The following is a 27,493-nucleotide window of genomic DNA, read 5'->3' as shown; positions in this document are numbered from 1 at the left end:
ACTGTAAGCTCTCAAATACTGCAAACATATGATATTGTAGAATACGATGTATCACTGTAGATTTAACTACCATAAAGTACTTGAAATTAGCTCAATGTTAAACATCTACAGCAGTTAAATGCACCACACATTAATGCAGGTTTAATATTAACATAAAAAGATTAGATATAATAATAAAACATCTGACAGGGACAATTTACTGGGCAATGGTAAACAAGTAAATGTTGCTGTAATACTTGCATATATTTACCTTAGTAAGGTTTAGAATGTAGGACTTAACATGTCCCCACTATTAGTATTAGTACTTTTGCCAATGTAATGGACCCAAGTACTTTTTCCACCTCTAGTTAGGACGCCACATCCTAATTACACCTGTGTTACTGGTTGAGCTTTCCCATCTAAGGAATGTGGGTTTGTGAGTAAGCTGGTCTACAGGGGCTTGATGTGAAAGTGAGCTAGCAAGTTAGCAGCTATAAGTCAGGTGAAAGACAATTAATTAGGCTCCAACTGGAGGTCCCCTAGATACATGTAAGAGCTGCAGAGCTGGCAACCACAAGTCACAAACCAGCTAATTGTTTTCTCTTGTGATTTTTTCCCCCACCATGGTGGGAGAAAATTACACTGAATTGTAGCTGCTAACTAGCTATTACTAGATTACAAATTACAAAACAATTCTGTAGTAATATTACAAAAAAGGGATGCTTTTACTTTCTGTGGCAGAAAACACAATACACTGCAGTTACAATTATATGGCTATCTGAGTTTATATACAAACTTTATAGCTGGCTAAAGTAATGTTACTACCTCTCAGTGGTGACCAGTGGGAACACTGAAAACTTGAAAATGACTATAATGTCATTTGCTATTATTGTACATTAATTCATACTTGAAGATAGTGAATATAGGCTCTTCTATTTATCACCCAGCTGTCACTTCAGCTGTAATGTAGGGCACATAATATAAAAAGCTCAGTAAATTAAATAGCAGTAAGATAGGTAGTTTTATACTGTTTCAATGAAACACAGCGTATCATTGTTCTCATGCATGACCTGCTTTGTTTGGGTCTTTGCAGATCTTCACTTGTGTGTGCGTGTGTCCTTGTTGGTCTTTGCGTCCCTTTACTGCAGTACCTGCAGGGATCTGACCTGTTCATGAGTTTGACTTGGATCAAAACAAATCATTTTAAGCAGTTTGGAATGTGTCCTGCTGGTAGGTGGTTCTGCTGCAGGTAATAGAATTTTGGAGGGGAGGGGTGGTGTGCGGAAGGAAACAAAAAAGTAGAATTTGGGGAGGGTAAAAATGAGGTTGCTCAAATGCTGACTCTTTATTTTCTCAGGTGGTGTCATCATGAATGCTGTGAATGAACATCTTTCAAGGACACTGGCGGTGTTAAATGTCTCATTCCATTCATCAGACATTGTATATACTGCTAGCCATGTTCTATAGATAAAAGTGAATGTATTTTCATACCTTTTAAGCAGCCATTATTTTCAGCTAATATCATTAATGTGTAAAAAAAAAAAAAAAAATCAACTTTCTCCTTTGGTAACTTGAGGAGCATACGGCCTCTCCTTATGCCTTAGTTTTCTTTGAGAGATAACATGAAAAAAGAGGGGGCAGAGACAGCATAGATTCCTATGCTGATGCAAACCAGGGACTTTGATGTTAATAGTTGGCACCTCAACCCTATTGCAACCAGTTTTCACCCCTGTGATGACCAATCCCATTGTATTGTGATATTTGTCACTGCTTAACTCCAAAGTCTGCATTGTGCATTCTCTAATACCTAGGCCTGTGGTTTCACACTGTTTTTCACCTCCCAAAGATGCGACTCAGAGGAGAAGAAGCAAAATCTGAAAGATGTTAGAATTGAAACTTAAGGTCAGAGAGAAGAGGTGGATGAAATATACACAGGAAAAGCAAGTAAAAGTTTGTGTTTGAGAGAATACGTACTGTGAAAAGATTTTTCAGTGGTGTAGAGGGAGGAAGAGAGTCATAAGGAAAAGGCATCAGGGAATAGATAACTGATGATGAATAATGGGTGGAAGGTTCGGTGATGTTAAAGGATGTTGCTGTATATGTTTTGGGACATATGACTCATCCGTTTTCCCATGGAAATTTCAACTGTATCCATATTTATCTGATTGTTTTTTTTTTTTTCTGGGGAAACCAAAACAACTACAATATGAGACATTTAGATTGGTTTACATGTAGCCTGCCACTTTTTTTGTATTTTTCAGGGAGGTCAAAGATCTGTAATTTGATAGTGGATGCTCTGGCTGAACCTCATTTGCATAGCCATGAAAATGTGTAAATATAATGTAATTTACAAGACATAACAATCATATTCTTGGTACCATTCAGCTCAGCTGGGTATTAACATAGAGGACAAATAGACACATGGGAGGGAAGCTGTACAAGAATAACACATTTGATAGCTATTTGGGAAGAAGCCTCAGTTTAGTTTTCATTCAAAGACATAAACTGTAATTAGAAATAAAAGCAGAGGTGTTTCTGAAATTGTTGTTCTTGTCATTGCTTTGACATTGTTGTTCATTCATATTGCTGTTATATATGGGCTACATCCTCCTATAAGTAAACAACACATCACCACCCAAGAAAACCCAGTATGAGTAGCATTTTGTAGCTGAGCATCAAGGCCTGCAGTGTAAACATGATGGTTGTGTCCTGCCAAAGTATTTAGCAGAGTAAACAACCTTATTATGCACCAGTGTTGAACAGGAGGCTGGTATCTGTTAACCACGGCTATTTGGATGTTGACTTTCATCTCTGTCTTAAACCACATGAGACAAAAGATGTGTCAAGTGATAAACCACAGTCTGTTCTGTGTCTCTCATCTTGATATATTCTCCAACAATCTAGCCAACTCCAAAGGACTGATCTGTGTCTTTAGGTTAAGGAGATGAAGTAAGAAACCAGACTGAGATGTAAAAGAGAAGGTGGAGGGAGAGGAGAGGAGTCATGAAGCTCTGGGAGCAATACGGGGGAGGAAGGTCTGTTTCTTTGAGACAGCTGAGGGGGCGAGGTATACAATAAATGACAGAGAGGAGGGAGCCAGAGCAACAGAGAATAATGTTGATGAACTCATGGGAGTATAGCACTACTACTGTATTCCTTTGTAGAAATAGGGTTGGAATTGAGACAAAATAATATAAAAATTAATGTATCAGAATTTTTGTCAGTACATTCTGTATGTAATGGGATTTTGCACTGCTGTTCTGTAGACATGACATCAGTTGTCGGGGAGGGGGATCCCTCCTCTGTGGCTCACCCTGAGTTCTCTTCCATTTTGTCCCTGTATCAGTTTTTTTGGAGGCAGTTTTTCCTTACTTCAGAGAGTGTCTAAAACAGGAGTCTCAAATCAAATTGGCTTGGGGCCACCGATGGTATTGTCATCTTACTGGAAACCCACTTCAGCATTCAAGTCCTGCAAGAAAGTGCACCATTTCTGAAAATGTAGTTTTTAGTTTAATTACTTACAAATTTTTGTCATGCTTAACAAAAAAAATAAATGTTTCTATAAGCTTCATATACCTTAGTTAGCTGTGGGCACAACTCTTATGTCACTTTGAATTGGTCTTGCTGAGCATTGTCAGTTTTGTCTTTGCTGTCCTCAGACGCCACAGAGTATGCATTGAAAACTTTTGCTTTGTCGTGTAACTGATAGTTGTCACTTGATATCTTTCTAATCCACTCTGCCACTGTGTTTGTTGATAGAGAAATAATTTTGAACAAGCTTTTCTGGACATAGAATATCAGTGAATGTCAATATGCAACCTGTCAGAAATACATACATAAACTACTTTTTAAAAAAAAACAAAACAACAATTGTGTTTTTATATCAATTCTATTTAACTGAACAATAGTTTGGTATGAAACATCTAGCAAAAATAATTGACAAAATTACTCCTGGAGGCAATTTGTGATATTGGGCTGTATAGATATAAAATTTGACTTGACCAAATTTAAAGATCCTCTATATACACAAGAGGAATCTCACTAATGTTTTGGTGGCTTGTCATGTTATCCAAGTCACCTATATATTTTGTTGTCTTCGCTATGAACAGACAGTGATTTACTTTTAAGAACAGTCACATTGTGATCGTAATAGCCAGAATAATTTGTGGTAGCACTGCCACAGTGGTGGCTATACACTGCATGTACTTGGATGGATTTTAAGTAAAAGAAAGAGACAAAGACTTGCAGGTCAAAGAGTTGACTCGTTGCTGCGCATTTCCTACTCCAGTTTGGCTGTGGCTGGTAGGTTCGTCTGCCAGTCTTGTTGGCAGACAACCAAACATGGTTCCAAGATTGTTTCCGTCTTTAAAAATCAATTGAGTAGTTAAAAGTAAAGACAAAGTTCTACCCAGAGACATGGCCTACAGTTGCATAGTTACAGACATGAAGAAGATGAATGGACTGTTCTGAATGAAAATATTTAGAAAGAGAGCAAAGGGAGCAGAGCTACTGTGAGTTAAGGCAAAGTGAAGGAGAAAGTAGTGAGCTTTGTGGATTATCTGAATTGTTTGTTGTATCTGTACTTGTAAGACATTTGTCCATGTCCCAAATATCGGTTTTGTGTCAATCTCATATTATTGGTACTATGCACTTCCAGTGCCCAGTGCTGACTGGATAAAGATGGATCATCTTCTTGTTTTCTGTTTCAACCAGCATTCACTAACCGTAACCATTCAATCGTCTGAGACTACAAGAGATTAAGTGCCACTGCTTTATGTGGAGCCAGGCAAACAGCCTGACATTTAGGGGCTTGTTTAATAGAGCTATGATTTTTCTTTGTTTTGATTGGTTAATGATCAGACTGTACCATGGCCTGCCAGCAAATCATTATCTGCCAAGGAGAAGTTTAGCTGGCGTTTGGCACTTTTCAGGTTGTGACTCATGCAGTCATTGTGTTGTAAATTGTGACCCTGTGTTTAAACACCTTTAAAGGCTAATATGTGGGCAGACAAGATAGATATTCAGGTAGGTATAGCAGATGCCAAATGAGTCTGAATTTGTGGTACATATGTGAGAGTTAACATGTCCGTACAAATATAGCTGTAATCCAGAAGTAACTCTTGATGCATTTTTCCTACATGCTGTAAAAAACAAAATTGCTGTTGTTATTAATTCAAAAAAGGTGAGAGAGCTTCTTCTGTATAAAAAAAAAAAAAACAGATGCCACAGATGTCAGTGCGGCAGTAGCTGAGATCATCCTGATCTGTGTTGAGTGATAGTATGAACTGCGATCTCCACGGAGAGTAGAGTGTTAAACTGTGTCCATCTCCCCAGGTGACTGGGGGAAAGTGGTGTGTATGTGTGAGTTTCCCCCAGGCTCCCATCTTCACAGTCTAGATCTAATGGGCTCTGACAGGATGGTAATAAGGTAGCAATGGACACACACTGTGCGTGTGTGTATGTGTGTGGCACAGAGCCATATCCATGCTGGCTAGCAGCAGCCCAGCATTAGAAAGCAGGTGTTTAGGACCCTGACCTCGCCCTCTGTGTGCGTAATTTATAACACCCTGTTACACACTTTCACAAGGTCAGGGTGCCCCTATAGATGTACACAAATGCAGTACAAGGCTAGAGTCTATACACAATGAATGGGGATGTACACTGTTGACTGTGCAACCACACATGCTGTACATTGCACACACATATACTGCTCTTTCTTTTCCCCCTTAGCACACAGTTCATTCTCTCTTGACTTGCCACATTATTGGCCCAGATGCATATTTATATCCAGCAGTGTCCTTCCAGGCTGCCTCCACTCTGATGAATACTGTGTAGTGTCAAGTGCACTGCGCTGAAATCATGACCAGAAATTAAACTCGATTACAGTTGCTGTTTAGACATTTCCAGGAAACATCCTCTGCTTTGCACAGGATGTTTTTCCTGTGTTTGGTTTGATGTCGTTACAAACATTGGTTGTAGCAGGGTTCTGTCATCATCTGGCAAAATGTTGCATGGAAGTAATTTTTTATTACAGAATGAGAGCTCCACCATTTAAACAAAAAAGAACACTGAGATGTGAAATGATGGCTGATACAAACATTAAAACCATTGTATTCTATTAGGCTAATTACTTTTGATGTTGATATAGTAGTTTTGTGTGAGCGCTTGTGTTATTCTAAATGCTGACACCAAGATTTTTGTTTTTGTGTAAATATGTGTATCAGTCCCAGATATTGGTTTCCTTGATTGATTGAGGAAAAAAAACATTGGTCAACCCCTAGAACCTACCAGCCTGAGTGTTTCACTAGCAAACTACCCTTATACATTATCCAGGTGAGCAAGAGTCCCCTTGCCCCAGGGTCCTCCTGGCCCCTGCCTGTAGCCAGATCTGTGGAAAGCTTGCAGGTGAGAGGCTGGTGTCTTGGCCTGTACTCATGAGTATCAGTTGGGCAAAGCTTGAAAAAACAAAGTAGAGCTGTTGACATGTTGACAGGCCCAACACCAATGGAAGAAGGTGGTTACTCTGCCTCGGGACTGCACAATTAATCAAAATATTATCAAAATGGCAATATGGCCAAGTTTAATATCCAAAATCCAAATTGCAGAAGGTGAAATTTTCTGATAAAGGAAAAATTTGTGACAGAACAGCATTATAATGAACTACTGTAGAGCTACAGAGAAGCCCTGACCTACAAGTCTTGTTCTCCAGTTGTTAAAATGTGTACAGTGTGTGTGTGTACAGACCCCAACAAATGTCACATCATTATGATTTTTCAGTGAAAATGAAAATTGTGATGCAAAAATAATCATTCCTATTAATTACAAATCATATGACAACCTCTGTGAAAACAATTGTAATTTTATTGTGCAGCCCAGCTCTACATTAGCTTGGATAAACAGCAGAAAAATGGATGGATGGAACTAGACTTTTGAACAGCATGGTTACCCACTAACCTATATGCATATGCCAAGAAACATTTGTCTTCATTGTGTGCTGGTATTTTTTTTACCTTTTAATACTTAGAATTGGGTTAGGCTGTTAATCAGCTTAATATGCTGCTGGGAAACACTCCTGTTAACGTAGAAAATTCTGTATATTTCCTTAGAGCCATTACTCTCATAAGAGGATCATAAATTTAGGCTATATGCCATTCTTTCCTGGCTAATATCAGGGTTTCTCACCTGTTATATTTCCAGGTCAGATAATTTCACTCTTCTGGCCTAGCATAACAAGCAACACATGGCTTTTTCATGGTCCAACACTTAAATAGATTAGTATCGTCAACAGTATGTGAGTATTAATATGAATATGTACACATTCATTGGAACAGTGTTTGCTTTCTGAACAAGCTTAACATTGTGATTAGCTACGCTCTTTTGTTAGGAAAGACATTTAATTTTTCTATTACAGAGTCCGACCTAGATGCAAGGTGTGAAAGACCACACAGCAGGGCTCAGGAATGATTGGCTGTTTACAGAGAGACATCATACATTTTGCAATATTTTACTTAATTTTGAATATATTTGTAATGCTTGCAGTCTCTACAAGGGGGTCCAATAACAGGGTCAGCCATTCAACAGCTCTGCTGGCTATGTGTTTTGCTTGCGGAAACACTTTAGTTGCGGAGTTGCCTGCTGTTGTGAGTCCTTGAAGGCTGAATGTTCAAGAAGAGTAGGGATGCACTCATGCCAGTATAAACATTGGATATCAGTCTGATACTGTCCTCGTGTACTCATACTTGTATTCATAAAACTACTCTGATACCCCACACCTGATACCATGTCACAAAAAGTAGCCGCTCAACACAACTTGATAAAACACCTAATAATTATCAGTGAGAGACTCGTTGTTTAACATCATCCTTTAATGTCTGCAGTGACAACTGTCCTTAAAACTCTATGCAAATCCATGTAAAACTGAAACAACCTCACAGAGTGCACCTGTAGACTGCAGCCAGTTGCCGTCCAATAAGTCCAATAAGGGCATAAATTAGTAGACTGCCTCGACTAATTAATCCAAAGACGAAGAAAAAACACTGCTGTTACCATCCTGTAACTCTTTTCTTGATAATACGCTTACAACTTCTGTTTTTGTACTCTTCCTTATCCTCCTGTTAATCTTCACCAAAATGGCCTGACAGAACAGTACACATAACTTCACTCTTTGGGGTTCGCAGCTGGGTAAACAAGTCTGTTGCACATGGCACCACACTCACAACTGTCCCCCCTAAACAATGACAGGTAGGAACTAATCAGCTCTTAGAAGGACATAGAGAAGAAAGTTAAATACGACACGTAAATCTGTAATTAAAATACTGTTTAAAGTGCTGTTAATGATAATGAAATATTTATCATATCTAACACCATTTGTAAAAGTAAACTTAATTCTCCAAGTCCATGATAATGTTGTGCAGTTATTCCTACTGAAATATATAATATACTCGTAAACTACAGCTTAATAAGGGAACACAAGCAACTTAATACAAATAACCCAAAATTGTAACATGTACACTGACAGCAGGAAACAGCAATAACAATTTGTTACATTTAGAATTTCAGGAACATGTGATGAAAATAAAACATGTTGTTACAGTTATTGTAAGAATTGTAATGGCATTATTAAGTACTCATATTGGAAGTATCAAAATGTAAGAACTTGTACTTGGTCTGAAAAAAGTGGTATCGCTGCATCCCTAGCAGAGTGACCTCAAATGTGCCATCCCCTGACTGAGGAATGTTAATGGTGTCCCAGCAGCATCTGCGCATCCAAATAGTGCACTGCAACAGCTTGAGGCTGGCTACACAGGCACAGACAAGTCTGCCTGTCAAGTCAAACGTAAACAAACCATGTACCTCTTTGTCTGTTTGTCATTATTCCTTATAAATATTTTACTTGTAAACATGAAACTATGAGGGCTCTTATTAAGTTATTTGTTAATCTGCTCATATCTGTCTGGCTTCAGGCAATCATTGCGCGATTACTGCTGCTTAGTTTGATCATGTTTTCTTTTATTAGTTTTCAATTTGCAGTCATGGAAAATATATGCTGCCATTTGACAGAGGGAAAGTGTGTGTGTGTGTGTGTGTGTGTGTGTGTGTGTGTGTGTGTGTGTGTGTGTGTGTGTGTGTGTGTGTGTGTGTGTGTGTGTGTGTGTGTGTGTGTGTGTGTGTGTGTGTAAATAACCTATGCATACTCAACAGAAATATACACACAACTTTTTTTGTTCCCCTTTATCATGAGTTGAAGATCTAAAGTTTCTTCCATGCACACAAAAGGTTTATTTCTCTCAAATTTTGTTCACAAATTAGTTAAAATCCTTGTTAGTAAGGACTTCTCTTTTGCCAAAATAATCTACCCAGTTGACTGGTGTGGCAAACAGAGATGCTGATTGCAATGTTGTAGCTGCTGCACACAGTAGCATTCATATAAATATTAACTTTTCAATACTGAAAATACTAATTTTTCTCCTCATCTCTTAGCTTAAAGATTCTTTCCTGGTTCCACTCTGTCCCTAACCCTTCACGTGTGTTTTTCTGAGCGTGTCCTACTTTTTATCTCTTCACCTCTTGTTGCCTTTATCTGTTTGACTGTCTGTATCTTTCTCTGTTTCTCCATTGCTAACTGTCATTTTGATTCACTGTCTGCCTTTTTCTCAAATTTTCCTCTTCTAAAGCCCCTTCTTTCATATCAATTATGGTTATGAAACTGTCTGTTCAGAGTCGATAATGGTAATGAGGATTTCAAAGCAATCACAAAACCGTGTTAAATGTCATTTATGTAAAAACAATGATGTTCATTTCAACTCTCTTTCTCTTCTCTCCACAGCCCCACCACCCAGCAGATTCAACAGGAGAGTGTCAGGTAAGATGTGTGTGTGCGTGTATGCATGTGTTTGACGTCATGTCCCTTAAGTGTAATCCACACCAGCGACAACATTGCATACATCACTGCCTAAGTGGCTCACCGGCAGCTTGTGTGTGTGTTATTGTGTGTGTCATGCATGTTAAGGCTAAGCGGTAGACTGTCTGATTTGTGTCTGTCTCTGTTGTTGATGTCAAACACCGCTCAGCCAGTGTTTTCATAATGAGTGTATTTACGTATGTCGAGCATGTAAAATGGTGTTAAGAAGCATCACTGTGGTGTGTTTTGGGTTTTGTGTGTATCTTCTTTGTTGGCGTCTGTGGTCTTGTGTATATGGTGCTCTTGTTTTCTCACACTAGGTCGTACCCGTCTAGTGTTTACATATGAGTAATTGAATGTCGTCAGCCGTCACAGAGCGCTGCACTTTGATTAGGGTCTGGGTGTGTCAGCTGATGTTTATCTTTACTGCTGTCCTACTGTTACTGTTCACTCTGCTGTCTATACTGCAGGGCCATAAAGGTTGGTCGTGGAGTGTCTTGTGTTAATTTCTGCAAGTTGTCAACTTTGTTGTAGTTATACTTATTTTTTTTTACGGGTTTGATCTCCCTATCCCAATTTTGGCTCATTACTGTTTTCTTTCTTTGTCTTTCTAAGAAATTAAATTGACAGAATACACCAACATGTTTGTAATTTTCCTTGATTTAAAATTGAATTGGATGTTCATAATAAAACTCTATTAAATAACATTTACATTTTCTCAAAGTGCTGAAGGTTACAGCCAGGCATGATTATATTATTATGTTAAGATTATGTACCAGATGGGGGCACAATCTCGTGTGATGTTGTAGGGATTTTACTTGATCTCATGGAAGTAGATATAAACAGACCAGAGACAGACATGGTACAGCAGTTTGCTGTAGTATAGCTTTGCATTCAGAAAAACAGAAGGAGACGTTAAACAAATCTGAATGAGAACAGGAGGTGAGATTTTAACTCTTTAAGTCTGTGAATAGTAGTCTTCTGAGTTAGAAAGTTTACTGTTGTTCGATGGTACAGTCAATTGCTCAGTCTCCTTGTAGAGTGTCTGCCTCCTCTCTATCCTGTTCTTGGAATCTATTGCTAATGCAAGCATGTGTCTGAGTGTGTGCGTGTGTGGCTGTGACCAGCACTGTGGTGGTTGTGACATTACTGTCTGTGTCTCTGCGTGCATGATGTGACCGTCTTGTGTGAATTTGACCGGTGACGCTGGCCAGCCAATCACCGGTCAAGGTCAATCATGCTGTAAACCATCTGATTCCAGTCTCTGGCCGGCCAGTCAGTGCATCCCTATGTTTTTTAGCATTGTAACATCCAGCTGTAGAGAGTTTCTTCTCGTTACAGTGTGGCTTGAAGTTTCCTTTGTTGACAGAAATGTTGTGTGGTACAAGTAGTCCTTCTTTGTGGTGGTAATGTTGTAAGGCACAATGATCCTTTTTGAGCCCTGAAGAGAAATTGTGTTAATACAACAACAAAGATAGAGCGTCACTGTGATGCTCTTATTCCTTCTTTCCCAGAGATGTTAGTACGAAGGGTCAGTTATTATGAAAAAAAAAATCCCAATTGTAGTTGAAGTGTGGGTTGCACAAAGTTGTTTTATTTTGCAGGTGTTTTGTATGTGAGGTGTTTTTTCAGGGAGAGCTATTTGAACTTCTCCCAAGGGAAGAAGGCACATTGAAGTTTAAAGGAAAAAGTCTGTCCTTTTATCACTATAAAAATGCTGTGTGTGAAGCCCCATGCTTTCCTGGACCCATTTAGTTTGTTTTGTTTTTTAAGGATGGGTATCTTTTGTTTTTCTGATACCAGTGCTAAAACTATAAAAACATTGCTGGTGCCTGAGCCAATATATTGAAAAACAAAAAAGAAGCACAAAATGACCAGCCATGACATTAAAGTTTTTTTTTTTTTCCATTACTAAGGCAAATTTGAACTTGAAATTGTACAATATATTAACTGTCAACAGTTTAAAATATACTTAAATATTTTAATATAAATAAACACATTTTTCCCAGTTTCCAAGAGGATTTGTAAGATGCACAGGAAAAGTTGTCATTATAGTCAGGTGTTCATACAAATGTAGTGCACATTTTAACCAAATTTTCATAAAATTTGCAAATGGAAATGCAAATTAATGTTTTTTTTAATCCACTACCATTATGAGATTATTAAGAGTTGTTTGATTAAGACAAACAGTTGGATAGGGACCCGCCTAATGACAGTTTCAATGCAGTTACACGAACAGAAGCCCCTGTTCATTGTAATGCAATCCAAGACAAGTTATAAACTTCATATAAGCTTTGAGAGACTCATTGGTTGTATTTTACTGTGTTGGAGAAGTGTTTAATCAGTTTGTAGTGATACTGTACTGGACTGCATTATATTCTAGGGCATTTGAAAACATTTTGCTTGTCCATTTACAGTTAGACATGAGGTGGTATTATAAACACCTTTCAATATATCCCATAATACAGTACCAATAACTACAGCTTAAAAATGCCACACAGTTAAACTAGAGACAATTGATTAAAGCTGTATTCTTAACAAAAAGTGAGGTTTTAAGGAGTAACCTAACACCAGGCTGAAAAGTTTCATTGCCCTCTATGGTTTCATGCTTGTGTCACCTCTGACCACAGCCAGCGTCACTGATGGGTGTGGTTGGGTGTCTTTACAAGTGTGCTGTGTTGCACCTGTAAACACACCCAACAGTGATGTCACAGGGTCTTGGAATACATCTGTTTATCCCCGCAGCAAGATGAGAGGTTACACCTCTGGTGGTCATCAAAAAAGGATTTACAGAGGGTTTTAAATTTCTCTTGAAAGTCTGTATAATGTAGGGTTACTGTTACATTCATCTGTCTGTTTCTGTTTTCTGGCCACTTAATGTACAGTGAGAGAACAATTTGCATCAGTTTTATTTTTAAGAATTATGTCTCAGTTTCTCTGAGTTAACACTCAGGAACCAGGAAAGTCCAAAATATAGTTAACAGTTAACTTTTTCAGTAGAGAAATCTATGTATCCAAAGTCAGGTTAACTGTAATCGTGGAACGTTCACACGTTTTCATCAGAGCTAATGAAATATGTTTTTTCCTCTTCAAAAGCATTTTCTAAGAATTGTAGAAAAGCAGTAACTGTTTTTTTTTTAGACGAAACAAGTTAAGGGAAAAAGGTTGTTCCCAAAAAAAAAAAAAAAAAAAAAAAAACAGCCAAAAATAACAACCGCCAATAGCTCCTGGAAATCATTCAAATTCACATGATATCTTAAAACATCAGCTTATTTTTAAGAGCAGCTTTTTACTGCTTTTGTGGTGTTATGACCCAGTTGAAATCACTACGCCTTAAGGTGTTTCCAGCATTACACTGGATGGCCGTTTAGTCCTAAATATTTCCACATCCTGTCAAGTCCTTCTATTTTTAAGAGTTATCAAAATGTTGTCTTTAGCTAAACTTGAGACAACTGATTAATTATTGACATGTAGAAGAAAATTTGATTAATTTACAGTCCTCAACAGTATCAACGTCATTAGGAATCAGTGTTTTCTCACTTGAGAAAGATAAGGCCACAATCACATCTAAGATTTATTTTCTTTGGCGGAAAGCAGTGTGGAAATGTTGACTTGATTACATATTTGCATTAGATTTGATCACACCGCCCTGCTACAAGTGAACTTGGGCTTGTAAACGAAAACATGCTTTTCGCCAGTGTTTTGATATCCTGTCATCCAGCCAGGGATAGATAGATGGATAGATAGATGTTTTGGCAGTGTGGAGGAAACAAATCTGATTCCTACAAACCTAATCTAAGCATGATGGATCTGCCTGCACTCTCTGCCGGATCTGATTTTTAATTCACACCAGTGAAGAACACACACACATCTGTGTTTTCATACCCTGTGTTTGAAAAAACTCTGTGTTTTAGGGTCGTATCTTGTCGTTGGTTGATTTTATGTTCCCACTTCTAATTAACCACATCACCTTCTGCATGGTAGAGCACTGAAGCTCACATTTTAATTGCTTTTTACTTGGTCCATTGTTTTTACCTGCCCAATCCAGCTGAACTAACAGAGTTAACGTGTTGACACTCCGCAGGTCACACCGCTCCAAACATGATTGGTATGAACGCTGAGAGAGATAAGAGACCCACACTCTTAGAGACTTCCATGGGTTTTGTGATAAATGTCATGTGAGAAGTGGAGTGTGTCTCTGCAGAGTTAGAGGAAACACAGATACATAGTGACAATTTGAAATGACCTTGTCAGTGTTTGTCGTCCAGTGTGGTGAAACATGTCGCTGTGCATGTGTCATTTCCTCACTTCTGGGCTCCTTCAGTAATGATGTCCTTGCTTCCCTTCTCCTGCAGGCCATCGCCTCATTTTGTGTTATACAATATCTTCCTCTCTGCTTGTGTAACAGCTTACCTTTCTCTGTACTGTTTCTCTCTGTGTGTGTGTGTGTGTGTGTGTGTGTGTGTGTGTGTGTGTGTGTGTGTGTGTGTGTGTGTGTGTGTGTGTGTGTGTGTGTGTGTGTGTGTGTGTGTGAGAAACATGTGAAAACATTTAACCAAGATGAAGTGGATACAGTGTCTCTGTTTGCATCTTTGTGGTTTTCTTTCGTCGTGTTTGTGTTCAAAACGTCACATAACTGACTCGCTTTTTCACCTCTTGTGTGTAGATTGTGTAGTGATATGAATCAACTGTCACATCTCCTCAGGCATTAATGTTATTCATCACTATGATAGATATCTAAAATTGAGTATTTACAAAATAGTTTGTCAGATGACAAAAATATATTGTAAACTGTGGATTGTGAAGTCATTGATCCCATAACCAGGCCTGCCTAAAATGGCAGGGATAAAAACCTTAGTTGTACCATTAATGACACGAATGACAGAAATTCATGTCGGTCTGCCCTTCAAGACCAATAATGAACCTTTTTGTATTTCTTGTTCCCTGCCCACAAGTATAGTGGTAGTATAGAGCTGCCTGCAACTTACTGGTTATCTTGTTTTTTAACCTTTTTGTCAGCATTATTTAGAGTTTTACAGTTTCTGAATGTGCCCATAGAATAGTTGCTTTCCTGGATTGTTTGCTCTGTCAAATTAGAATTAAATCACACAGTACATTTTAAGACAGTGTGTAAAATGAGTTTACATGTCTTTCCTCCAGTGTGTGCGGAGGCGTTCAACCCAGACGAGGACGATGAGGACACAGAGCCCAGAGTGGTTCACCCAAAAACAGATGAACAGCGCTGCAGACTGCAGGAGGCCTGCCGAGACATCCTTCTCTTCAAAACACTAGATCAGGTAAATATAATTTACAAACATACACAGGAAGAGACATGAGCACAGACACTAACATGTCAGTGCACAAAACTATGGGTGACAAATGAAAGAAAATTCCTATCGAAAATATTCAGTGTGCTGTGTTACTCAGCTCATCTGCAGATTACCACACTATTTTCTGTCAGTATAGTCTGAAGTCAAAGTGTGCCTGTATGACAGAGGGGACATCTTTTTTTTCTGTCCCAGTTCTTTCTTATTTGCACCCACATCCAACTGCATTTTACCCAGCATATGAGTCCTTTTTTTCCTATCAGAGTTTGATTTATGCATGCATAATAACACACTAAAAGCAGCTGGGTTTGTAATGACTTCACTTATAAGATGAACCTGTTGGGCGCCCCTGTAGCTGGTAGTGTCTGCCCCATGTATTGAGGCTATCAGCCTTCCGCAGCGGCCAACAGTTCAACTCCCACCTGCGGCCAATTCGCTGCATGTCATCCCCTGTCTCTCTAACCCCCTTCCTGTCATATCTTCAGCTGTTCTATAAGTAAATAGGCACAAAATGCCCCAAAAATAATCATGATATGAACCCATACATCAGACGCTTGTTGTGTCCTTATGCCTTTTGATTTTCAGGTAAATCACAGGGGTGGGTTGCCACCAATGTGAAGGAATTAATTTTATGGAACTTAACACATTTATCAACTGGTTAGGTCGTTTAGTCAGTTTTGGTGACTTTTTGGTGAATTGCCCATTCTTATCCTGAAATATGCACTATTGAGCATGCTTTTAGGTTTCCATTGGGTCAGTGGTTTAATGAACCACATTATACAAAAAGTGAGGTACTTCTAATATTTTCTCACTTAATCTACATATGATGGAGCAAAAATATTAGAAACATGTTTTTAAAATAATGCAGTCCAACACAACAGCACCACAAACTAAAAAAAATTTCTTCATTTCATAAAAAGTAGTTTATATTGCAGAAGTTTTGCACAGGAGGCTCCCTTGTGGTTGCTTAGTGTATAACATCACTTTACTCTCCTCAGCAGACCTTAAGGCAACTGCTTTTGTGGCAGGTCAGATGATAAATTTGTACAGGAACATTTTAGAAAAAAGATATAAATACAGTTCACTACATGAACTGCAGGGCAAAGGGACAAAGAAATACTTGATAACCATCTTTGCATGTGTACACTGTATCATATCTTATTGGGTGGGATTCATAGGAGTCACAGAAGTGGTGTTTGATTATGTGCTTAGTTTTTATTTAGTTTTGTTTAAACCCTCCTATATTTGGACACAAGTAGATTGTATCTCCTCCAAAAATCATCTCTTTGTGATGTCACTATACTTGATTTATCCATGTTTGTTTTGGCTGAAGAGATGCACTTCAAATGAATTTGAATTTTTTTAGATTATTTTGGGGTGTTTTGCCTTTATTAGAATAGGACAGCTGAAGATATGACAGGAAAGGGGGAGAGAGAGAGGATTACACACAGCAAATGTGCCGCAGGCGGGAATCGTACCGGCAGCCGCTGCAGAGGACTGATAGCCTCAACACATGGTGCGCACGCCCTACCAATTGAGCTATACGGGCGCCCAAAATTTTTGTATTTTTAAAACCTGTATCTGTTCCCATTATGAACGCCCTTTGAAATACCTGACAATATGATGGACCCAAACCTCAGAGACAACAATATTGCCCTGAAATTGCGTATTCTAATAAAACATGGAAAAAAAATGTCCCCTCTTCTTTCCACTGTGCACTTTCTTACAAAGTTTACCTGCTGGGATAATTAAATTGAATCCCATCTCCCTTCAGGAACAGCACTCAAATGAGCTAGATGCCATTTTGAGAGGCTAGTTGAACTCCTCAAACACATTTACATTTGTGCTCCTTGTGTCCTTACCTTGTCTGTGTCTAACATCCCTTCTCTCATCCATTCTTCTAGGAGCAGTTCTCACAGGTGCTGGACGCCATGTTTGAGTTAAGGGTTCAACCCCAGGAGCACGTCATTGACCAGGGAGATGACGGAGACAATTTCTACGTCATAGAGAGGTACAAGACACTGGTGTTGGGCCATTAAATTTGGGTGAATTTGTTTATTCAAATGTTTGTGTGTAGTGAGCTTAGATGACAGAAAGGCTAGAGATGATAAGGTTTTACAACATAATTACTGCAAAAAAAGGTGAGGATGATCCCCTGTGTGCACATGACTTTGCAAAATGTAATTATTTGTGTTATGTAAAGGCCTGTATATTTAAGGTGTTTGTGTGTTGACTCAGCTCTGTTGTTTTGTTTGAGGCTGTACTTTGCGGTGGGGTTTTATAAACTACACTGTATGGAGAGGATGTTTACATACATGGAGAAGAGTAAATATATTAGAAAAAACTACAGCTTCAAAAAGTACCACACAGTTGCACTTGACAATATGAAGGTATATCATGTTACTTTTTAAAATGATTTATTATTCACATTTCCAGTGTACAAATCACATATTGGCTGATTTTACATAATTAATTCCCCACTGCCTTCTTTCACACTCCACACTCCAAAATCCTGCATGAAAACATACTTAAGAAAAATTGTAAGTTAGACACAGAGAAATCAAAGACAGACAGGAAAGGGAGACAAAAGAAATTTGAAAAACTGCAAAAAGCAGTGAGTACGAGACCATTAAAACAATAAGGAACACACAGAAATGGTGACAACATTTTTTGTAGAATGTATATTATGAATTAATCTCATCCTTCAATTAATACAAGTTGGGCTGTTCCAGGCTCTGGTCAAGTGGTATCCCAGTTTGTTAAATTGGTTGGATTATCAAAGTAAATCAGAAAAGTCATTCAGACTTTCACAAGGTGAATTTTATCTTTGCCACCTTAAAGTGAAACATAATATCCCTGGTCCATCTGATATGGGATGGAGATTTTGATATTATGACTTAAGTAGAACTGTTATCAGGTCAGTTAGTTAGTTAAGGCCACCACATTACACGTTTGCTGGCCAATCTTAGTCTTAATGTCTCGGGCCAAATATAGCAGTTAAAGGATGTGGGTCAAATGGGTAGCAAATATTATGGTAGGTGGCACACATTTACACCAGCCACAAATGGGGTCAGTGTTAGGGTACATCCTGGCCAGTTAGGCTTTGGTGAACTTTAAATTATATGAGCCGATATCTACTGCTTGGAGAAGGAGAGTATCCTTGGTCTAAAACTGCTTTTGACAGATCATCAGAGAAAGGTGTCCCAGAAGGTTCCAAGGTTTGCAATAGAGTGAGGATTCATATTGCACCCTTGAGAGTAGCATCTGTGGCTAAAAGAGTATCTATTGATGTCTCAGAGGGTAGCACAGGGAAAGGATTGTAACTCTTCAGTACAGTTTATTATGTCTCTTATTTACAGGAATTTTGTATTCGACAGCAATAAATAATAGTGGAATAAACGTGTGGACCACTAATAATCTATAAGATTTACAACAGTACAGCCATTTTTTTAGTCTTTACAGATGTGTTTACACAGTTTATGATTATGGTGGTGTGCTTGTCTGTGTCCATGTAGTACTTATGGAGGCTGTGTAATTTTCCTGCCACATTGCAAATGTAAACTGGTGCTGTGTACATAGGCCTTTATAGGGCAGGGTTTTTTTTTTTTTTTGCCTCGGCTGGAATACATTGTTTGTCAGAACATTGAAATGGGTCTCCCTATTATACTTAGTGTGATGAATAACACATTTTGACTAAAAAACTATAATTATGCATCAAGCTGCAGGCGGTTATCTTAATTGCTGCACTAACATTCCCATGTCCATGGAGTGTAAAAAGGTGAAATGAAACAATTGTGGGTTTGAATGTTGAATTTATTATTTTTAAATGATGGAGAGAACTTTGATCAGCAGTGAGACTGCACTGCACTGAGTGGTATTAGCATTTCTGTCTTCACCAGCCACAGTCATTTACCTTGTGTTACTAATTTACCTAGCATAGAAAAAGAGTTAGAGATGACCACTAAAGACCTACCAATGTTTGGCTGATGGCTGCATGGTCATTATTTATCCCACCCTGGCCTCTATTCATTCTTGGAATGGCACATATCAGTCCAGCACAGCACAGCGGTTTGGTTCCACTTGTTGTGTGCTATCTCTCCATCTACATACACTCTTTCTAACACAGCATGCTCCCTGTACAAGAGACATGCAATGACCTTTAAGAGCAGCACGCCTGCCTGGTCATATACTATCCTGGGGTTTTCCCTGGCCTGTTAAAAGCGTAGGTGGTAGCTAATGTCACCAGCAGGGTGGGGTGTGAGCATGGACACACATAGAGATGGAGGGATAAACAGAAACTAAAAAACAAAAGCAGGAAAGAAAACAGGACAGTCACACATTGTTTAAACATTTCTTTTTTAAGCTTTCTGTTGGGAAATTGAATCATATTTGTAACACACATGGTTGTCTGCTGATGCAAAAATGTCATCTTGGGGACTTTATGAGGGACAAAAGGAGACTATGCTGGCTTGTGTATTACTATATGGTGAGGAGTGCCCTACACAAACCTAAACAATCTCATACTGAAGCCTTGAAGACAGGAAGTAACTGCAAATCACTCAAAAGCCCCCAGGGATAAGGGGTAAACATATAATAGGAGGGGTGGTGTGTATGATGTGAAAAGGATCATTATTGTCCTCGTTTATGATTGGCTGAAACATGTTTGAAGTGGTTGTAACTTAAATGCATGTACAAATTGACTTTCATGCTTAAGTGTAAGCCTGACTCCACCCTCTGCATACTTGGATAAATGCTAAAAAGTTGTAGGAGGCTGAGAGAGGGGGCGGGGTGGGGTGCACAGGACTACCACTGTAGGGGGTGTGGCCTCGTTTCTACATAGCAGGTAATGAGACACTGTACCAGAGAGGGAGACTGAACACTGCTCAGTGTAGCAGCAAGAGCTAGAAGTCAGAGTTAACCAGCCATACACAGCTGCTGTCAGACTGCAGAGAAACACTGAAAGTGCTGGAGCTTTGACATTCACTAGAAGCGTATTTGTGGCCCTTTTTGAACAAGTTTCTGTGTTGTGCCTGTGTTGTAGCTGTGGCGGAGTGTCAGTGTCAGTGCGCAGCCATAGCCCTGCTGTTTGTCAAATGATTATCATCAAGGGACAGACTGCAGTCCGGTGGTGCTTCTACGGCCATTAAAAGCGCCAGAAGTTACTGATATATACTAAGTAAATGGTGTGCAAAAAAATAGCATGAACACCCATGAGTGATGAGTCTCAATTAGCATATATTTGCAAATGAACAGGTTTTACAGACTCCCGCTCAGGAACAGGGACTGGGTGAGGTGGGCTGCCCAACTCTGATTGGAGGGCGTAAACTTGCTTTTTTAAATATTAATTACAACCTGAATTCCAAAACAAGTTGGGGCACTGAGTTTAATTAATTCATATTAACACAGTATAACCTCACACAACTCTCACTGTTTAAATCACAGGAATAAATACCTTCCAACTGCAAAAACACTTGCAGATTTATCAACATGACAGGTGGTGTGTACTTCCAAATTAAGTCACAAACTTGTTCCTTGGCTGCTTTACACCTCCTGTCCCTGCCTGAACCCAACATCATCCCTGCACTCTGGTCAGACCTATTCTAACGTTAAATCACTACAGGTGCTGTATTGCCTGTCAGCCAGTCTCCATTGATGTCAGACGCTGTATCCTATAGGACTGCCAACAGAGCTAACTTGCTAATGGCAGCTACAGCAGTTTAGCAACAAAGCACCAGAAAAAAAGATGGATTTTGTAACTATCCCCCAGGATTGTGACAACATAGTGTGAGATGCATCTAATGAATTAATGACACGTAACAGTTAAGTCAGCTATTAATTAGTTCAAACTGATAAACTTTTTTGTTTTTTGTAAATCTATTCTCATTCTGAAATTGATGCCAGCAACACGTTTCAAAAAAGTTGGGACAGAGGCAACAAACATTGTTGGAAAGTTGTGGAATGCTCATAAACACCTGTTTGTAACATTACACAGGTAAACAGGTTAATTGGTAACCAGTAATGTTACTACATGTGCTTGGGAACGCTTCTGTTGATAAACACAGTTTAACACAGCATCTACACAGCATCCCAACTTTTTTGGAATTGGGGTTGTACATGATGTTGAGTAGAAAAACAGTAACAAATGTCAATATTAACACCAGCACTGATGAGTTTAAAACATGTTTAAGTGTACAGTGCCTCTTTAATGTTCCTTTAAAAAGTCATCACTAGATCTCAGAATCAAAATCAGAATGTATGTCCTCTTCTTCCCAAATTAATAATGAACTACATAGTTGCTAGTGACCTGGCTTTCTCTGTTTCTTTCTATTTGAAATAAATAAGCCACTCAATCTTGTATTTTCCATTTTTGTCAGAGCTTTAGTGTTTGCATTTTTTTTCCAATAATAATGAAATGTCTTAATTGTTAACCAATCACTGTGAAGCTCAGCACCTTAAGACATATTTGTTGATATTGAGATGTTGCATCTTCTATCTTTAAGAGGCTGAAATTCACTAAAGGCTCTGCTGCCCAAGAGTTGACTGGGCAGAGACGATCTTTGTTATTCACATATCCTGTCAACACAGGAAGGAAGAGCCATTTGTCTTCCAACTACATGGGTCTGCTCCTGTCACTTTGAAGTCTTTAACTAGCAGTTGATTTTAGAGTAAAACTTCAAAATTCTGGCAACTTACACACTGAACTTCTTGAGGGTACTAATTGATTGCTAAATTGAAAAAAGAGTCTTCTACATCTGTCCTTCTTGGCTCAAGCTGATTTATTGTGTGAAATTTATCCTTGATTACAGATTTCATACCCACATAGTTCATTTAATAAAGAGCTAGCAGCACGGTATTTCAAACAGTGTGTAGATGGCCTCACTTCACTGTGCTCAGGTAGGCGACGACACTAGTGATCAGCGTCCCTGTCGTCATGGTAATCCAGTCAAACTAAGTTAATACTCCACCAGCGACAAGGGTTTTAGCCCCTCTACGCAGCCAATGGGAGGAGAGGCTATCTTACAAAATGACTGGTTAATCCCGCCGAGCAACAACGCTGCAAATTACCTTCCCCAGGTTTAATCCTCATACACACAGAGAGGGAGGGAGGGGGACACGGAGCTGCTCTGCTGAAGTGTTACTGTCTGTCAGAAACAGGGGAAAAACCATGACCAAGCATTTTTTGATACTGTACATGAATTTATACAACAATATTTTTTATTTATAACAATACGTTTTACATTTTAGACAATGTTACAATACGTCAATAAAGAACATTTGACAAGGCAAGCATAATAAAAACAGGCACTAGACAGTCCAAACAAGGGAGTAAAGCACTTTTACAAATAAAAAGGATACAAAGTGTAAATAACATAAAATACCACATAAGATACATACTTCAGAATTTAGGAATGTTTTCATTACTTTATGCTCCTTTCTTTATGTTCATTAAAATATTAGACCAATCTTTATAAAAATTTGCTTGGTAATTATTAGTCACTGCGATTAATGATTCAAAAGAGGCAATGTCCGTCATTAACTTAAACCACCAGCAATGTGTTTCCATATATTCTCTTCTATGTTTGAGTTAGTATCTTTCTCAGATTTTTCTTAAATTTTCAGTTACCAGAGTGTTTGCCAAAATTTTATAAAAAAAACTGAAGTTGATTTGTGCAACACTTAGCAAATTTAAAATAGAAGTTTGTTCTCCTTTTTTGCTTGAAACAACCCCCAAACTCTACACCTATTAATTTGTAGATATCACCAAAACTCCCTTTTGTCTGTTAAGCCAAAATCATCTTTGAGCTATTAGAAGGATCATAAATAATATATAAGTAAATATACAACGATATTCACAGAGAAGCTAAGTTTCTCTTAGCATTTACATGTTGTTACACTTGTAAATGTGTGAAAAACATCTACTTGAACACAATTATATACGCATGAGTGCTCCCACACAAACAGTCAATGATTTGCTCACCCATAGTGCCAAACTAACACAGGGTCCTGTCCAGAGGCTACAGATAATTTGTAATTAAATGTTTATTTAAATCAGTCAGTAGATCAATAAAGAAAACACTCTGACAGGCCACCTCTTAACTTCTGGCATCATTATTGTTTATGGATTTTTTGCTCTTTCCGCCTTTGCTGTTAGTTTTTCTCTGTCTCTAACTCTCTCTCTCTGCCTCTTCTCTCTCTGCAGGGGTGTGTATGACATCGTGGTATCGGGAACATGCGTGGGTCAGTATAACAATAAGGGCAGCTTCGGGGAGCTGGCACTCATGTACAACACGCCACGTGCCGCCACCATCGTCGCCACCCAGGAGGGGGCACTATGGGGACTGGTAAGAACAAACAAATAGACAAACAGACACACATGCAGCAAAAACAAGGTCATTTTTTATTTTAATGAGATATGTTAACCTCTGGTGTGTTCTTTCAATTAAAGTTTGGGCAATTTTCCAGCACTAAACAGTTACTTAATTACCTGGGGGTTGTTTTCAAGTCAAAAATCATCCAACTTGTCACTGTACTGATTAAAAGCTGACAGAATAAACCTGTCAGTCAGTTCATATATATAACTGTCACATTGTTTTCATTCTTAAAAGCTCACCTTTAAACTCTTGTTTTCTCTTGGTGCCTATAAGGATTGCTTTGTGAGCAGTTTAGGTACACAGTACATTGGGCTGTGATGCTCAGACACATTAAGAATGGACTTGTGTTATCTATGAATGGAGCCTGTGCTTTGCTCTGACGGTTTATACTACTGCAGCGCCTCCCTGTGGCTGAGCAGAGGAGGAACAGCAACTGCCACTTAGTACTGTCTGAGAGCATCTCCCTTCGCAAGGTGTTTGCTTACTCTCTCATTTGTTTTCCCCAGGACCGTGCCACCTTCCGTAGACTCATTGTGAAGAACAATGCCAAGAAGAGGAGGATGTACGAGTCTTTCATTGAGTCTGTGCCCTTACTCAAATCACTGGAGGTGAGTGGAGTAGTTTTAGGCCTGTGACTCCTGTGTCTCTGGTAGCTTTGAGCTCTTTCCCTCCAACACAGTGGATGATGCAGCATCACTTGTAAAGCTAGCCAACATGCCAGCAGAAGCACACCAGACAATTTATAGTGGAAAAAGTTCTATTTTGTACCTTATGTTTACATTTTATATCTAGCTCAAATAAAGAACAGAAGGTGAAGGCATTGAGAGAGGGAAGCCTGTTTCAAATGAGTGATTATGTTTACATGCACACTAATCTTCCACTGTAATTCAGAATATGACGATGCTTTGAATTTGTTACAGCTCATGTAAAAAGCATATTCCGTGTGAATATTCTGAATCATGTCTGATTCTGATTGTAGCATTTTCCGATTAAGATGTGGGATACGTTGGTATTATTCATGTTTTAGGAGCATTCTTTGAACATGTATACAGGGTATTTGGAAGATGCCTCTCAGTTTGTGATACACATCTTCTTTCCTGTTTACGGTCAGCTCTGTGTCTTGTGAACAAACCCAGGGGCAGAGATGCATGTTTAAAAAGACCACATTTCTGGTTGAAAGAGTTGAATATCAGTAGGTTTTTGGATATGCACAAACACTGCAACACCAATGTTTTCAACAAGGTGGTTGAGCGAATGAGAGAGCGAATCTGTTTGCTTGGTTGAACAACTTCACCACCAAGAAAACTTTGAAAAAATTCTATTTTTACATAAAGATCCGTTTTCATTAACCATGTTAACAACTTAGTAAGAATACTGTCTTTTTTCAGAATAAAGGCAAAAAATGGAATATTTTGAGCATGTAAACAGTCACTGATTCTTTTTGCTTTCACAATTGCTCTCATTATTTGTCTCAACCTCCCTGCTACCTCACCCCCCTCCTTTTTTCTATCCAGCCAACAGAGAGGATGAAGATAGTGGATGTATTAGGAGCAAAGCAGTTCTCAGATGGTGAGCGTATCATCACACAGGTAAGACATGGATGTATCTGGTGTATTTTCATACAGGGACTTTAGCATTGATAGGTTTAGGCTTTCATCACACTGACACAGTTTATACCAACTTTTAAATACATTTATAAGTTGTCTGTTTTCTTCTTCCTCAGGGAGACAAGGCTGACTGCTTCTATGTTGTAGAATCTGGGGAGGTCAAGATCATGATGAAGAGTAAAGTAAGATACTCCTCCTCAGCATCTTCATTTCTCTTCTTCATCTCACTTTCACTGCATTTCAATTTAAGGATTTTATTGTGAGGGTGAATGTACTTCACCTTGCCAGCACTGTATGTCATGGCTGCAACTAACATTTCTTTTCATCATCATTTAATCTGGTGATTATTTTCTCAATTAGTTAGTCATTTGTCTATAAAATGCAAAAAAATGTGAATTTCCCAGAGCCTGAAGTGACGTCTGTAAATTGCTTTTTTAGTTCAACCAACAGTCCAAAACCCCAAACACTCATTTACTGTCATAAAAGAGAAAAGAAAATCGACAATTTTTTACATTTAAAAAGCTGGAACCAGCAAAAGTTTGACATTCCTGAAAAAAAGACTGAAATGATTCATCCACTGTCAAAAATCAACTAATTGACTAATCGATTATTTGAATAATGGTCGCAGCTCTACTGTATCTATCAGTCCAGCTACAGTGTAAAGATCCAGTTGGTTGAAAGGGGAAAAAAGGCTGAATCACATAAATGCTAAGACATTGGTAGGAATATGCACTGATGCAAAAGCTGATTATAATCTTCCCCCAGGTAGTTTCTGTTCAGAACATTTAGACAATGACAACCCACACTCCCCAGTAAAACCTACCAGAGTACAAAAGTGTTTCCTGGTTTTGCCTAGCAACAGTGGGAATCACAATTGTCTGCTCAGCTGCTGAGTGCTCCTCGCTGGGGGGTGGGGGGGATGTGGGACACGAGGCGCTCAATGGTTCCTAACCTTTAATTCTCTTCTCTGCTCTGTTCCCCTCTCTCATCTCGTCTCCTCCCTGCAGACGAAGGCGGACCATGCAGACAATGCGGAGGTGGAGATAACGCGCTGTAGCAGGGGTCATTACTTTGGGGAGCTGGCCTTGGTCACCAACAAGCCCCGGGCCGCCTCAGCCTACGCAGTCGGTGATGTCAAGTGTTTGGGTAAGACAAACAGTCCAAGACACTCGTTAAACACGTTTGTCAACATCAATGATAATGCTGCTTCCAAGAAACAATAAAGTCAGATATTTAAATAAAATAGCTTTGTTTCAACATTAGATTTCCACCATCATCTGGGTATTTGATACCTGCATCTAAAGCATGTGTGTGAGCATTTTTATGTGATTATATAATTTCTTCAGATTGTTCTGTGTGCTGCTTTCAGCCAATTCATTCTCAAGGCACTCCAAGTCCTTTTTGAAGATATAGTGTTACAGATTCAATAAAATCCTGATACGTAGTTAAAACATTTTATAACACACAATATTTCAACCACTCAACCTTACAGTGATGTCTGTGGTATTCATTTCCCACTAATTGAACTGTTACAAGCAGTTTGTCACAAGATATCAAGTGGCATTTGAGTTCCGTTTAATTCACGTGTCTGGCTCTTCATCTCGTCTGTCATCACCCTGTATTTTTTGTTCATTTAAAGGCCGTTCAGTAATTATTTTGCTCTTAATGTGGGTGCAGTAATTCAGGCTCTACAATGAAATGAGCAGCTCTTCACTTTTGAAAATGAACAGAGGATTTTTAACAGCTGCTCATGTTTCTGTCACCTCTCTTCTCTCGTTTGTGAAATCTGCATCATTTTTTTAAAATAGCGCTAATTACACAGCTTATATTTTGTTTGTTTATTCAAAAGGGGAACCGTTTCACAATAGATGTAGTGTCAGTCACTCACACTCTTTGTGCAGCCTATGTCCTCCCCTTTAATATTACTCACTCACCTGTCTTGTCTCTCAGTGTGAGTCTTTCTGTTCACTGTACTAACAGTATAACAGCCTGTCTTGAGCAGCTGCTCAGCTTTGAAACAGGCAAAAATGTCACTCAACCATACTGCAGCAACAGATGCTGTCGGTTGTATTCTTGTCATTCTCCCTTTTCTGTTACAGCTGTAAAAGATGAGCAGGACATCAAGGCTCCTCTTGGGCCTGTAAGGACATTTATGATGGGACCAAGAATGTCTCTACCTGTATCTAACAAATGTTGAAGCACAAATTAAAATTCTATCTGTGGGATCGCCACTGACTGACTGGTGTGTGGCTAAACCTGATAAAAGTAGTCAATTTAAGTACCAGACTTTTCCCAGTGCCAGACAAG

At 38.8% G+C, this 27,493-nt stretch overlaps 1 protein-coding gene across 2 annotated transcripts in view; it reads left to right on the top strand.

Moving 5' to 3' along the window:
- The window catches only part of prkar2aa (protein kinase, cAMP-dependent, regulatory, type II, alpha A), a 61,497-nt gene that overhangs the window by 30,982 nt on the left and 3,022 nt on the right, over window positions 1-27,493 (top strand). For both annotated transcript variants that reach the window (XM_084721583.1, XM_084721582.1), the window contains exons 3-10: window positions 9,806-9,841; window positions 15,041-15,177; window positions 17,112-17,218; window positions 23,408-23,549; window positions 24,086-24,187; window positions 25,094-25,168; window positions 25,303-25,368; window positions 26,194-26,332. In XM_084721583.1, coding sequence (XP_084577709.1) covers window positions 9,806-9,841; window positions 15,041-15,177; window positions 17,112-17,218; window positions 23,408-23,549; window positions 24,086-24,187; window positions 25,094-25,168; window positions 25,303-25,368; window positions 26,194-26,332 — 804 coding nt within the window. The remainder of the gene's footprint in view (window positions 1-9,805; window positions 9,842-15,040; window positions 15,178-17,111; window positions 17,219-23,407; window positions 23,550-24,085; window positions 24,188-25,093; window positions 25,169-25,302; window positions 25,369-26,193; window positions 26,333-27,493) is intronic.

The sequence above is a fragment of the Lutjanus erythropterus genome, chromosome 6 (assembly GCF_056507025.1).
Source record: "Lutjanus erythropterus isolate fLutEry1 chromosome 6, fLutEry1.hap2, whole genome shotgun sequence".
In the NCBI taxonomy this organism is placed as follows: Eukaryota; Metazoa; Chordata; class Actinopteri; order Lutjaniformes; family Lutjanidae; genus Lutjanus; species Lutjanus erythropterus.
Note: the sequence above shows the minus strand (reverse complement) of the source record. Positions and strands in the feature narration are given on the sequence as shown.